General features: G+C 52.2%; 1 protein-coding gene across 1 annotated transcript; it reads right to left on the minus strand.

Moving 5' to 3' along the window:
* Nucleotides 1–9268: 9268 nt before the first annotated feature.
* B3gnt7 (UDP-GlcNAc:betaGal beta-1,3-N-acetylglucosaminyltransferase 7) lies at nucleotides 9269–14076 on the minus strand. The gene is made up of 2 exons (XM_005082254.4): nucleotides 13081–14076; nucleotides 9269–11539 (listed from the first exon to the last, which is right to left on the minus strand). The coding sequence occupies exons 1-2, from the start codon at nucleotides 13089–13091 to the stop codon at nucleotides 10357–10359; spliced, it is 1194 nt and encodes a 397-aa protein (XP_005082311.1). The 5' UTR covers nucleotides 13092–14076; the 3' UTR covers nucleotides 9269–10356.
* Nucleotides 14077–14964: the final 888 nt, after the last annotated feature.

The raw sequence follows: 14964 nt of genomic DNA on the forward strand, positions 1-14964 counted from the left end.
GAGGGTACCAGATATCTTTACAGATGGTTATGAGCCACCATGTGGTTCCTGGGAACTGAACTCAGGACCTCTGGAAGAGCAAGCAGTCAGGGCTCTTAACCTCTGAGCCACCTCTCCAGCCCTTTCTTAGCATCTTTATCTGCCACTTCGCAATCCACACTCCCCCTCTCAGGTATGAACCGGGCAAGTTGGCCGGATCCGACTGAGGCCCCACAAAGTCGGGTTACAATACCCATCCTCAATGTCGATTCTACTGTTTTACAACATAATTTAGGGCAGGCCACAGCCTAATCTCAATATACATTGAATTTCTTTTCTTAACCTTTACATTTTCATTTCCTGAAATGCTGGGACCATTAATTTACTTATTTGGATTGTCTTTTCTTACAATACTAAATGCATTTAAAGTTGTGAAGTTTCACAACTTTTGTAGCTAAAGCCAAGGGCTTGGTACAAATTGGCATTATCATCTTACATGTAATCAATCACATGGTATACCTGATTTCAAAAGAATTGACCATTATAATTTCTTATTTTCTTTTGGACTCAATGGCTATTTAAGAAAGAGACTAGGGTGGCTGTCATTATCGTTGCTATTTGATTTTCTTCTGTGGATGATTTCTGGCTTATTGTATTATGACATGGAGTTGGGCCTATTTAAGTCCTGGCTTGGGTACAATTGATGATTTCTTTGTTTCAAATGTGCATATATGCTAAGATTTTATATGCAAAAGAGAAAGTATCATCTTTGTATAGCATACAAATACAGTGTTGTTGCTCTGTGTGTGCATACACATGGGCATGTATGTGTCCTGGTGTGTGTGTGTGTACACATGAGCATGTATGTGCCGTGGTGTGTGTTTGTACACATGGGCATATAGGTGCCATGGTGTGTGTGTGTGTGTGTGTGTGTGTGTGTGTGTGTGTGTGTACAGGCATGCACGTGCCGTGGTGTATGTGTGGAAAGCAGAGGACAATCTTGGTTGTTAATCTTCACCTTCCGCTCTATTTGAGGCAGATCTTTGGTTCTCTGCCCTGTATGCCAGGCTGACTGTTCCTCATGCTTTATCATCCCTGCTTTCTTTCTAGTTGGAGTTTTAGGGTTACAGACCCACCACCATGTCAGCTGTATGTGGGTCTGGAGGCTCCAAACTCAAGTGATCTTAATATACAGCCCTGGTCTGGAACCTTCTCTGTAGACCAGGCTGGCCTCCAACTCACAGAGATCTGCCTGCTTCTGCTTCCCAAGTGATGGGATTGAAGGTCAGTGCCACCACATCCAGCCTGATGTATGTAAGTGCTTGCAGAGGCCAGAAGAGGGCATTGGATTTCCTGGGACTGAAGTTACAGATGGTTATAAGCCACTATATAGATGATGGATATTGAACCCAGAACCTCTGGAAGAGCATCCAATACTTTTTACCACTGAGACATCTCTCCAGTAGCCCCAGGGTAATCTTGAAACTCCTGAGGCTGGCCTTGAACTCCTGATGCTTCTACCTCTACCTTCTAAATGCTAGGATTACAGGTATCATCACCATGCTCACCAACTTTTAAAAACTTTCTGTAGGGCTAGAGAGACACTTCAGGGCTTAAGAACACTTGTTGCTCTTATAAGGGATCCAGTTTTGATTCCCAGATCCCACAGAGTAGGTCACAGCATTCATAATTCCAGTTCCAGGAGATGCCCTCTTCTGACCTCTGAGGGCACTAAGTACGCATGCGAAGGACATACATAATGCAGGCAAAACATTCATGCGTTAACTAAGATGAGTAAACTTGATAACTTTTAAAAAGATTTAATTTACTGTATATGTATGGGTGTATTTCCTGCATGTCTGTCAGTGCCCACAGTGCCCACAGAGGAAGACTACATCATATCCCCTGGAGCTAGAGTCACAAGTGAGTAACAGCCATGTGGGTGCTGGGAATTGAACCCAGGTCCTCTGCAAGAGCAGCCAGTGCTCTTAACTGCTGAGTCATCTCTCTAGCTCCTAATAAAACATTTTTTTTTTCCGAGACAGGGTTTCTCTGTATTGTTTTGGAGCCTGTCATGGAACTCACTCGGTAGACCAGGCTTGGTTTTGAACTCAGCGTTCCACCTGCCTCTACCTCCTCACTGCTGGGATTAAATATGTGTACCACTGCTGCCCAGCATATTTCATTTTCTTAATTGCCTCTTTTGATCTTTGATGTATATCTCCATCTGTGAATAAAACGTATCTAATCCAGCTTGATCACTGCAACTTTTGTCTTCCATATGTGATCCTACACAATTACAATCTCTGACATCCAAGGCCTCAGTTCTGACCTTACAGAGCCCGTGAGACTGAATGACTACAGTGAACTCTGTCAACCTATGCATTCGTCTCCCGGGGCCCTAAAACCCTGGACGTCTCCTCCCCTGGGTGAGGCTTCTGATGTGGTCCTGCAAGGTAACCGAAGCAGGACGGAACCTGGCATCTCCGCCTTCCTTTTGTTTGTGTTGCCTTTGGCTGGAGCACAAAGATAAATTACCCTAACTCTCCCGGAAGAACAAAGCTTGGAAAAACAAACCAGTCCTGAGACAAGACTGATTATCTAGGAAGTCGGGCTGCAGCCTGGGGCAGAAGGTGCTCATCTTTTAGGACCTAGACTGAGCTCCTCAAGCCATGGCAGCCCTAGGACCACCTTGTACCACCAGAACTGAGACGTGGGTCACCCCGACCACAGGTTGACCAAGCCTCCTTAACACAGACACCTTCTGCCACCTCTCTCCCGGCTCCTTTTCTCGTTAAACCTAAGTCTCATGCCAATACTTGCTGGACTTCTTATTTATTCTTCCCAGTCTGGTCACATTGAGTAAACCTGCTTTTCTGTAGCTCAGCCTGGCCTAACTTATGTGGGATCCTCATACCTCAGTCTTCCAAAGGGCTAGGATTCCAGGCTTGCGCCGCCACCGCCACCTTCACCATAACTCTTAACTGGTGTACTGCAGCAGGTGACAGACAGCCTTGCTGGAACTCCTGGAGCCTGAGCTTTTGCATTACAGACTGGGTACAAGGGAGACCTTATTTACAAAGTGTAAGAACCCTTCGTACTCACTGTTAGAGGTCAATTCCCGCTACCCGTTTGGTGTGAAGCCAATAGTGAGGCACACAATGCTCTTCTGAAACACTGATAATTTAGGAGTTCAAATAATGATAAATTCCAGATTGCATTTACCAATGGCCCAAGGTGTCCTCAGCTCTCTAGCGCCCGTTGTCCTGACGGTCAGCAGGGGGCGCTCCCTGCTTTTTCTCGGGTTTACTGTGGTCGGGGACGCCTGCTGCCCCTTGCTCTTAGGGGACCCCGCCCCTAGCCTGCCCAGGGGTATGCGGACCATCGTGCGCCATCACCACCCACACCACTGGTGCCCAGCACAGAGCCAATCGCTCGGAAGCCACACACGCCGTCGCGACCCGCCTCTTCTCCGGCATCCAGTGGGGGCTCAGGGGAAATCCACCTGTCCCCAGCAGGGTCTCAGATCCTGACCACCTGGGGCTCCCTTCTGCCACCGGTGACTCAGGCGCCAGGCCTGCGGAGCCCAGGACAGGGGAGGAATTCCGGGCATTCCAGTAGGTTGGGCCGCGCTGGGGAAATCCAGATGATTTGAGATAGGTCGCCTTCTGTTCTACAGGGTCAGTAAATCTCTGCCCTTCAGTGCTCCCGGGATGGTGCAGGAGCCGGGAACCAGACTCCTGGGAGTCTCGAGGCCCGCTCCTAACCCTCCAGTTCCTTTTTAATCCACCCAGTTTATGGTCTGGTCCAAAATTTTCTTCAAGCTCCTGGGGGCTAAGGCCACACCTAAGAGACTAAATATTTGCCTTGCCTGACTTTGAAGGAGCTATAGTGAATTTACTTCCAAGTGTATATTGCCCTCTAGCTCTCCGCTGTCAGGCAAAGAATTATAAGACAAGAAAGCTTCAGTGCACCTCCACAATGTTTATTGCAGAGGCAGAACTCCCGCTCCTAACAAGGGGAGTGGTAATGGGTGTCAGGGAGCAGAATTTGCTCCCAGGTAGTAAGTCTCTCTGTGTATTGTTCTTTTGAGACAGGGTCTATGTAGCCTTGGCTGGTCTGGAGCTCACTGTGTAGACCAGATTGGTCTTTTGAAATCACAGAGATAACCCTGCTTCTGCCTCCTAAATCCTGGGACGAAAAGGTGCTCCACCACACCCAGCTCTGGGTTTATATATTTTCTAATAGGGTGTGGAGCAGGGGTGGGTTCCTTTGAAATTGGACCAGGTACCACATATTTTGTTAGTTCGTTGGGTCATTTTAAAGGTCCGCAGGGACCTGACTAAGACGGGTGGGGACCTTTAAAATCGGGCCACGCCCACCCCAGGTTATCTAATGCCAGCCGTGCGGTTGGGAGGGGAAGAAGTTAGTTTAGCCAAGCCCACCTTTCGGGTTATCTGTGGCTGGCTGGGGAATAGGCAGGGAGTTATCCTGCTGGCTGGGAGTTAGCTCAGAGGCCTTCGGGAGTGGATAAAAGCTTCTGCAACGAGGAGGCTTCTTTTGTGCAAGGGCAGTATCTCCTTCTAAAGTGGAATACTGATCTCATCTCCGACCTATCTCTTTAACTGTCTACCTATTTAAGAATTAACTACCTCCCATCTTCCCACAATTCCAGTTTGTATCAGAAATAGATGCAAAAGTTGCAGTCCACTCCATACATAGCTGTTTTGTTTAAATAAGAAAAACAGTAGTTTAATCACCACGGAAAGGCAAATTCTTGTCTTTCAGGAAGACACAGAAATGAGCGTGTATTAGGAACTTTAGTCACTTGGTGCGTGGGGACAAGGCAGATGCAGTGACCAGCTAAAGGAGCCATTCAACAGCTCACATTTTTACAGAGCTAAAGAATTGAATTGCAAGCGGGGGAAACTGGTTTTTCCACAGGAGGAAGAAGTCAACCTAAGTGCTCCCCAGACTGGGCAGTTTGCACAGTCATCAGCTTAGAGCGAGGGGCCAACCCAGAAGACTAAGCAAGGGAAGGGTGCTTGCCACCAAGCCTGACACGGGAGTCCTGTCCCCCAGATCCCACCTACTGGAAGGCCAGAGCATACTCCTGCAGGCTGTCCTCACATCTCCATACCCACACGCGGCATGTACACGCCCCTCCTATAAATAAACAAACATATCGCATTTTTTTTTTAATCGCGAAGAGGCCCCAAACAGTAAATGTTACTTGGTGCAGACATTTCGGACAGTGCCAGGGAGCAAAATCCCTTGTATCAGAACATTTAAATAGTTATCTGATATTTTTTCCCCCAGTAAGGTTCCACGCTTCTGAGATTTTCCAAATGTCATCCCTTATTGAACACAACAGGTTTTGGTGATCTGCAGGATTTTTCCACATAGAAGCAAACACAATTACAAGAGTCTGTGGGGAAAACGCAGGGGACGGATGCTGGGGGAGATGATCTGGAGTGGTGTTTGAGAGCTTTGGGTTCCAGGCGATCCTTGTCACACAATAGCCGTGGGATCCTTCTCGGACCTCCATTTCTTCCTTTGAATAATATAGTGTTGAGCGGAATTCCAGAAGCTTCCCTGTATCCCAAGGCGCTACACCTAGGAACAGGTTTCCTTTGTGAAGGCTAGGATTCCTTAAGTGGTCTCCTTTAGTTATGCAAATATGCCGGAGGAGGCAGCCCAGCTCCGGGCAACTGTGGGGCGGCCTTTTGCCCCCTTTCAAGTCCCCTTTGAATTCAGAGCTGGTAACGGAGGACAGAAACTTCTTGCTGTTGAAACCTTCTGTCCTTGGTAAGGAAACCCTTCCCCCAACACACACACTCCTATTGCTATCCCAAATCAGTTTGGGAACTGACTAAAATCTATTGCCATTAAAAGCCTAAAGTGGCTACTGTATGAAGCAGTTTATGCAATTCACCCGGGAACCCCCGTACCCAGGTCCTCAGCATCCAACTGCTCTTTGGCGCAGGATGGCTGCAGCGGTGTGAAAGAGACTGATACTTAAATGCCTGAAGCGCAGGTTTCACTGCAGCCTGCGTGGCCTGTGAAGCCCCCTACTGCGCAGGCCCGCTCAGCAGCGCCCCTGTGTGGAGCGACAGCGAGCTGCTGCAATTGCCTGTTGAGACTTTGCAAAGGAAATTTGGGAGTAAGGTCCACGAGGGCGCTTGGATCCCCGACAAGGGTATATAAGAGTTTTACATCGGAATGTAAACCGATTTTACTAAAGCCAAAGTCACAGATTGTATATAAGCACAATGTTCCCAGCTCCAGGCATATTGACTGGGACTTCACAATTATTACCATTACTACTAATGCCCACCCAGAAAAAGATAGTAAACACTGGTCCTTTGTCGCGCTGAACTAAAGGACATGGAGGGTAGAGCCCTCCTCTCCTGAAGTAAACCATAAAGGTTAGAAAGGCGGTTCTGTTCCCTTCCGTGGGGGACTCGCCAGAGGGTCCTAACCTGTGGCTGGGAACGGGAGCGCTAACCAGATGGGCCTTGCTGGGTCTCTCCGCTCGGTCTACTCCCATGAGGTCGTCAAAACAGTCTTTCCTGGTTTTCCAGTCAGTATTTCTGGAGCCCGCCCCCCTTAAGAAACTTTCTGATCATTTAAAAACTTTAAGTAGACGGGAGAGACAGTTCGGTGGGTAGAGTGCTTGTCTAAGCATGCAGGAAGCCCTGGCTTCAGCCCTCAGCACCGTACAAACTTGGCATGGAAAGCACGTACCTGTTAAAGGGTTAATTACCTAAAAGCCTCGGGCGGGGCGGGGGGTACTATGAACCACTGAGAAACTTGGACTGGACGGGACCGGAGAGTTGACTAACACCCGTGGAAGCTTCCGGTAAGGAAATCCATGCGCGCCAACCTGGGGGCTGCCCTGCAGATGGGCTCTTCCATCCCAGTTCCCCCTTTCATATCCACCAAGACCCCCAAGCATGTCCTCACGGTCTCACTTCCCGAGAGACTGTAGCCTTTCTGATTAAAGAACGATTCTGCTTCAGGAGATGCCTGTTGGCTTCCTTGATTACCACATTGCCTCCATCGGTCCCTATCTCACACCTGTAATCCCCGCCGCCTCCGGTGGCTACCCTGGCAAATCACGGTGAGTCCGCGTCCAGCCCGGGGTACGAGACTTTCAGGAAGGAACCTTTAGGTAAACTGTTAGACTTTTCTTGTTGTCTCTTGTTATGCAACCGTGGTGATGGGACACACCTCTCTACTAGGAAAACAAGACTTTAGTGAAAGTGCCTGAATCTTCCAGAATAACCTTTATCTTTATGCCTGTTTCCCAGTGACCAGCAATAAACGTGTCTTTAGGGACAATCTGGATGGAGAAGGCTGGGGACTCACACACTCACCAGGCAAACTGTAAAAAGCCAATGGCAACAGAGCAAAATGGCTGTAGGGGCTGCTGCAGGCTGGGCTCTCCGAACATCTCAGAATAAAGTTTTGGGACCATATTCCTATCCTGTTGGTGGGGCGGGATCTGAACCTTCATCGGCCTGATGCGTTCTTAAGAGTTCAGAGCCTGCAGAGAGCACCCTAAGGAGACACATGGGGCCACCTAAGACAGACCGTGTGATGCTAGGTGGATCCTGGTTGGTTGGTTGGTTCTTTCTCAGCAGATTCAAACAGTGATGCAGAGTCTACACATAGCCTTGGGCTAAGAAGGACAACCATTCATTCTCAGAAGTAGGGTAAAGGCAGTCTCCAGAGAATATGCCTGAGCCTGAGCCAGAGCTCATCAGTGAACAGCGTGAGCCTCTGCTCAGCCCCTGACCAGTTGGGACTGGATCCTTTCTAAAATCCCTTTCTCTTGCATGGAGGGCCGGACACTGACCAGTCAAGACTGGACAGTACTTGTTTTGGTTCTGAATCCCTTCCTTCTATCAGATAACCAGGATGGGAACTCCTGGAGGGGGTTTTCTTATAAAAGTAGCTCTTTTTCTTTGGTCCAGGAGCCACTGGCCTGCCCTGCTCCTGATTGGAGCTGTCGTGGATGTCCTAAGAAGCCTTGCCTGGGTAGCCCTGGGTCTGGTGTGTTTCTATCCCTTCTGGACCCAAGAATGGGACTGGTTAACAAACTCAGCAGGGCCCCTCCTCCCTTATTTCCCCCACAGTGTTCACTCCTTTACCACAAAGGTCCTCCGGTCCTTTAAGCCACAGATACAAGGCCGGGTGAGTTAGTGCTAGGGTTGGGGAATGTGAGGATCTCCCTTCCCCCTTAGGTCTTCCTCAGCCTCCCACCTGCCTGCACAGCCCTGGGCTCAAGTGAGGAAGCCTAGCCAGAGGCAAAGCCTCACACTCAGGCTGTGCAAGGATCAGAAGCCCTCAAGACCCACGGTGTGGGCAGGCTACTTCCACTTAAGAGTTCCCAGGCTACAGGACCCAGAGACAAAGTAAACCAATGTGCAGGGGCCTCAGAACTACTGATCTCTGTTGCCCCACTCAGGGTCAACTCAAGACAACTATAAAACCGCTAAGGCCTGAGACTCAGGCCTGCTTGGCACCTAGCTGCATAACCTCGCCTTTGATTAAACCATGCCTCTGCCTGGCCCTTAGATGTGGCTACACACATAACCCCTGAGCCTCCACCCGGTCCTTCTACGTCTGTCTCCCACTGTCTGTCTGTGTTGGGGATAGGTGGGTGTCTGGGAACTTTGAAATAAGAGGTGCTCATGGCTCTACCTCCTGTGAGTCCTGGCTCCACAAAAGGGCCCCGCAGTGTTGCAATCTCAAAGTTCTTAATTTCTGGGAACCAGGCACCCATTTTGCAATGAGGTCTGCACATAATGTAGCCAGTTGACAAGGCGAGGGATAGGAAGACCTGTGCTAGGGAGAAATGGCAGCAGCCTTGTCTTTGTCCCTGGATCTGGGTAGCTGGGCCCATGGTGGAACTCCGTGAGCTGGACGCAGTACTGTCTTAGGAGATCCTGTCTTGGCAGTAGCTGCTCTCCCTCCCCTGGAGGCAGCAGCTTGGGTCCCCCACAAGGCAGTTCTTGCTCTACCCAAGCCTACTTCAATGCTCCCAGCTGGCTGGACAGGACACAGGATACCAGGAAGCCTGCTAGATTCTGCATACTCTGCGTAAGGCCACCCATGAGAACCCGAGCCTTGGGCCTCAGTTGCCCATGTGGTAGCCTGAAGCAGCCGAGTGCTATAGCTTCAGGCTTTGTTCATGCCCACAGCTCTCCCCTTCCTCTAAGGTCCCTCTAGAGGTCTTCTACGCCTGCTAGCCAAGACCAAGGAACCAGCTAGCTCAGACACCTTCAGCAACCAGTTCAGTTTTATTGAGAAACTAATGATGCCTCCATCTTTTCCAGGTGACCCCAGCCCGAGGCGGGAGGTAGCATTCTTTCACAGGGGAAATCATCTGTGTAGGCCCCAGAGAAGTAGGGGTATCAGTGGGGAGAGCTCAGAGTGGTACCAGAAGGCAAGGGATGATGGTAAGGATGCTAGACGGTGAGTGGGCTGCTGAAGGAGAGTGCAGAGAGGAAGAGGGCCTACCACCTCCCAAGGCCTGGAGTTGTCGCCTTCCAACTCTTCATAAATAAAACTTCACAGTACTAGGGGAATATCAACATCTAGGGCCAAACAGGCCAGTTTCTGGCCAGGGTGTCAGTGTCGGTGAGCTGCAGGGGTGAAACCTGGCTTGGGCTGTGGTCAGGTATCACTGTGCCTTGGGGGGCCAGGAGCACTGCTCTTTAGCCCTGTGTCAGGATGTAGGGTGGGCTGTAGCCCACAGTGAGGTTTACAGGAGTGCTGAGGTAGTCAGAGTGGCCGGCCAGTCAGGCTTCTGGATGAGAGAAGACAGAGCCAGGGGCCATGCCTTTGGAGCAGACTCTAGGGAAGCCTGGGTTGTGCTGAAAGTCTATGGGGCTTGGCTTTTGGGAGATCCAGGGGTGTGGATGAGGGGACACCTGTGGACCTGCACAGGGCTGAGCTCCTACAAAGGCTGCCTGGCCTTCAGGGAGTCAGAGGCACTTCACAGGAAGAGAGTCCCCTGTGATGACAAGAGGCAGCCACAGTTCCACCGGGGCCAGGCCTAGCCCAGGTACCTGAGCAAATGTCCCTGCAGAGGCCACCAGGACCTCCCTACCAGGATAGAGGGGCCAGGCTACAGGCTTAGGCTAGAAGAATTCAGATGACCTTCAGTCAGGGAAGTTCCAGCTGGGCCTCGCTCTCTGGGAATTGCTGGGAGTTCCTCTCTGGCTATCTGTACCACACCACACCCAGGAGCACAGAAGGCCCAGACCCTTCACCTCCCACATGAGACCAAAGACTATGCCATGCACCGTAGCTCCAGCCCCAGGGCCCCAAGGACTTGAGGGCAAAAGTGCTGGCGGCCGGGCAACGTCAGAGCACCTGGAACTTGAGGGAACAGGTGAGATTGCTATGCACCAGATCCCACATAGCCAGCAGCTCAGCAGGCAGCAGCTTGTGTACCACAAGCATGGCCCGATAGAAGCAGGGCTCCTTGTTCATCCGGCTGCCTCGGACCCGAGAGATGCCGAAGGTCTTAAAGCCCTCGTGGCCTGTGGGCTGCACCCCCAACACCTCCAAACACATGCCCAGGAAAACGTCATCAATAGGAAAGAGTTCCAGTGTGTCACAGGCATGGTGGAGATGCCGCGCTAGGTTACCAGACATGAGGAAGCCCCCACCGCCAGCATAGGGTGGGTAGGTGGACTTGCTGTACATGACAGAGGGGATGTAGTACTTGTTCTCTTTTTTGCGGATGGGCCGAGCGTGCTTCAGGACATCCCCTACAAATAGGTTTTCTTGGGGCTGCCGGTCAGACAGAAACTCAAGCAGGTTGGTGGGGTTGACAAAGACATCATCATCACCTTTGAAGATGAAGGGGACATTGGGACAATAAATGTCAAGCCACTTAAGGAAATGGATCTCCTTGAGGGTCAGGTTGAAGAAGCTGTCAAGGAAGTCCCACTGTAGGATGTCACCGTAGAGACGGTCCTCGTAGGCCAGCAGCTGCTGATAGTGGGTCCGCTCTTCTTGCTTGGAGGCTGTGCCCAGCAGGAAGAGGGTGCGCACAGCACCCCTGCCCTGCCCTGCCGACTCCCACTCCTGTCCCCAGGTCTGTCGGATGACCTCACGGCGGTCGTGCTGTGTTATGATTGACTTGACGACCACCAACAGATAGATGTCACCTTCACACTTCTCTGGGTGGTTCAGCAGCATGGGAAAATAGCGGCAATGGCGATAGGACAGAAACTGCCGGAAATGGGGCTCAAGATTGTGGAACCAGGGCTGATGGGTCATGTTGATGTTGACAGAACAATTAGTGGTAATCACATCCCAGGCCTGGGGTCCCCGAGGGGCTGAGGGGGTGGGAGCCACTACATCTTTTGAACTCTTCCAGAAGTTGTTGGGGTTGACCACATTTCCAGTTTTGGGTGGCCCCAGCGTGGGTGGTAGAGGATCCTGCAGAAATTGGCCAGGGGTCACACTGCGCTGGAATACGGTGACAGCCACAAGGAGGGCCAGGGCCAGGCATGCACTCTTGTAGAGGGTTCTCTTCCTAGGGGGAGCGGTAGAAAAGAGGGTGAGCAGGCACTCGGGAGGACTATGGCCACAGATGGGCCAGTGGACTCCACTCCCTGGAAGGTCAGAGAATCCTGGTTCCTTTCTCAAGCAACTTCCCAACTCAAGAAGCACTGAGAATCCAAAACCAGTGACTCTGGGAAGGGGGTCATTTAACTCCTCTAAGATATTTGTTCTCCCCCCCCAAAAGGGGGGACAGAACACAGGACAAAGTACCAGGCTTGTACTCAGGGAAATGCTGTCACTTTATCAGGAAGCGAGACATCTGCCCATCCTCCTGTCGGCACCTCCCCTCCTGTTTTCATTTCTAGTTCAGATGTGGGTGTATGGACAGCATATCATCACCAGGTGACTTTGAACCAGTCAATTCGAGAGGCAAAGTCAGTGTCTTCACTGAAGTTTTGGGGAGTCTCTTGTGGAGTCAGTGTGGAGTAAGTTCTGGCTTAGTAACCCCCAACATAGCTGACTCAACAGAAATGACCCACTCTTAACGGAAGATGGGAGGCTTGGAAGCGGAGTGGACAGATGCCATCAAGACCCCTTGCCCCCATCTTAATATCCCACAAGAAGCAATGAGGTGCCCAGCCCTTCAGCCCTGGGAAAGAAGCCCACTCTCCAGGGACCCTCCCTGCCCAGGTAACCCCATCGCACCCTTTTCAGAAGCAGAAATCCTAGCTTTTCTCAGGAGTGCCCCGTTCCTCCAGAACTTCCCTGTTTAGCTCACTGGGGCAAAAAGCATGTCGGCTAGGTGGCCTTCCAGTTCCAGGGCTGGGGCAGCAGGTTGATGGCTCTTACCTCCAAGGCAGGAGGTACAAGAGCCAGGGAGCCATGAAGCAGGTAGAGATAACTAATCTCCGGGTAAAGTTCTCGGAGGCGCAGGGTGAGTAAAGATTGAGCCCCCCACCTCCATACAGCGAGATTTTTCCCAAGGGATCCATGAATTCTTGGCCACCAGGTTGGATGGAGAAAGACAGAAATCACTTAAGGTAGCCTGCTGGGTGGTGAGGTTGAACCCTTCTGGGAACCAGATCACAGGATCCCGGACCCAGTACTCCACTCCTTGGGGTTCCAAAGAAGCTGCAAACCCCAACTCCGGAGTCCTAGTAAGGACCAATCCCGGGCGGCGGCTGTGGGGAGGCCCCTCGCTCGCACGCACCAGTCCACTGCATTTGTAAGATCAAAGCTGGGAAAGGAGAGGGGTTGAGACGTACGGGAGAGGCCACAGGAGGCAGAGGAACCGGGGGCGTCTCCAGGGGGCAACTCTTGATGGGACCCCGGGGCCTCGAGACCCTGCATACGCCTGCCCGAGCCGCGGCCGGGGAGCCGAGCGTGCGTCCCGCATCTCCCACATCCCACCTGCCGCTCCCGCGCCGCCCCCGGCTCCGCATCTCCCGCCACCCCTGCTGCCCCGGGAAACTGAGGTCGGCCCCACGACATCCCGCGTGCATCCCTTGCGGTCTGCGGTTCCGAGAGGTGAAGCCCGGAGGTGCCCTGCGCCCCACAGGGACCCCGACTCACCACAGAGACATGGCGGCCCGGTCCGGGGCGGTTGAGCGGCGCGCACGGATCACTGCTCTGGCCGCTGCGGCTGGGGACGGCGGGACAGGGCCAGGCCGGGCCCCCGCTGAGACTTTCTTTTCCCAGAGGCTGGAGGAGGGGCCGCAGGGGCGGCGGCCCAGGTACGTTAACCCTTCGCGCCCCGGCTCGCCGTGGGGACAGCTACTACGCTTAAGCCAGGTCACCTCAGAGGCACGCCCCGCAGGATCGCGAGGGGAAGAGACGGAATCTCAGAGACCTTGAGGATCACCAACATCCTGAGGCGGTGACTTCCTCGCTGGGCCTTCTCGGGGTCGCTGCCTCTCCTCTCGGGGACACGTGGGGACGTCGGACGCCGCCCACCTCCACGCCCACTGGGCGCCTAGCGGCCTGGCCGCTTCCTTCTTGAGTAGTCTTGGGTGTGTAGAGAGGAGGGAGGTGGAAAAAGGCTGTTTTCCCCGATGCTTTCTTCTCTCTGCCCTATCTACTTTTCTGCTTCCCAGGCTCGCTCAGACCCTGCCGGCCATCTCAAGAGGAGATGATGCTACGAGAAGGCTGGTTTGCCGGACTCAGACCCAAGCCAGACTAGATCACCCAGGAAGGCTCTGGGCCCCCACTCTTTCTCCTCTACCACTCCCCAATAGAAGGCGCATTTGCCTCTGCAAAAACTCCGTTCTTTTGCTAGAGTGTTCGCACATGCTTTTAATCCCAGCAGGTGGATCTCTGTGAGTTTGAGGCCAGCCTGGTCTACTTGGTGAATTCCAGAGCAGCCAGGGCTCCCTGATGAGAGTGTCTCAAAACAAACAAAAACCTCCTCTCTTGTATTGCCAACAGATCTTTCACTTAACGCCCCCTTCACACACTTTTTTCCTTTTTGTTTTGTCTCCAGACCTTTATCACTCTGCAGTGTGTGCACCACTTTCTCTTGGGAGTGGGCGACGGACAGTCATCACTGGAGAGAGAGGGAGGGGGCATCTTGGCCCAGGCTCTGGGGTGATGATGTCTGGCTCTGCCACGGTCTGGACTGGAGGGAATTAACACTAAGATGAATATGCAAACCCAGGATGTCTGCGTGGCTCCGGAGGTGGTCCCTGAATCCTGACTCTGGCATTTCTTTCAGATTGTAGCAATGGGAACTATTTTTCTGTGTGTCCCCTCCCCCCAGGGAATACATGGGAGACCAGAACGTTCCAGTGAGTCCCAAGGGTGAAGATTCCTTTTGGCTTTCCCTTTGTGATCCTTGGGCTAGGGTATGTGCTTAAACATATGGCGGAATTTTCTGGAATGTTGCAAGCCCCAGTCAGAAAGGATGAAGGGCATTCTGGCCAGAATTTCAGAGGAGAATCTGGTACAATGCCCTCTTGAAGCTTCCAAGAGGCCCTGGCCTGAAGCCCAAGTCTCACTGGCCTGGCTGCCTGCCCCTAGGAGTCACTGCAGCCCCACTGGTCCATCACCAGTCTTCATCGTCCTGGTTTGGCGCTGGCTACCTACCCCATGTTCCTCCACCACCCAGGGTGCTGTGTTTTGTTTGAGTCAGGGTCTTGGCACGAAGTCCAGGCTGGCCTTGAACAGCAGATCATTTGCCTTAGCCTCCTGAACCGATGGGGTTGCAGGCAGTGCCCGGCTTTTGGGTTCTCTCTTCTTGTCCTCCCTATGCGTGTGGCTTTGAGGAGGAGTCTGTGCTGTGTCCCATCTCTTCACAAGGAACCCTGATGAAGAGCAACCCAATTGGCCTCCCACAGACCTCTCGGCCCAGAGTGGAGTTTTCCCAGGAGCACAGGTGTTTCTGGTAAGGGCTTGTGAACTCAGATTTGAGTGCCAGGGTTGAGTGTTGGGTCACTCCTGTGCACTTCCTGGCTGCTACTA

The sequence above is a fragment of the Mesocricetus auratus genome, unplaced genomic scaffold, assembly GCF_017639785.1.
Source record: "Mesocricetus auratus isolate SY011 unplaced genomic scaffold, BCM_Maur_2.0 Super-Scaffold_100010, whole genome shotgun sequence".
In the NCBI taxonomy this organism is placed as follows: Eukaryota; Metazoa; Chordata; class Mammalia; order Rodentia; family Cricetidae; genus Mesocricetus; species Mesocricetus auratus.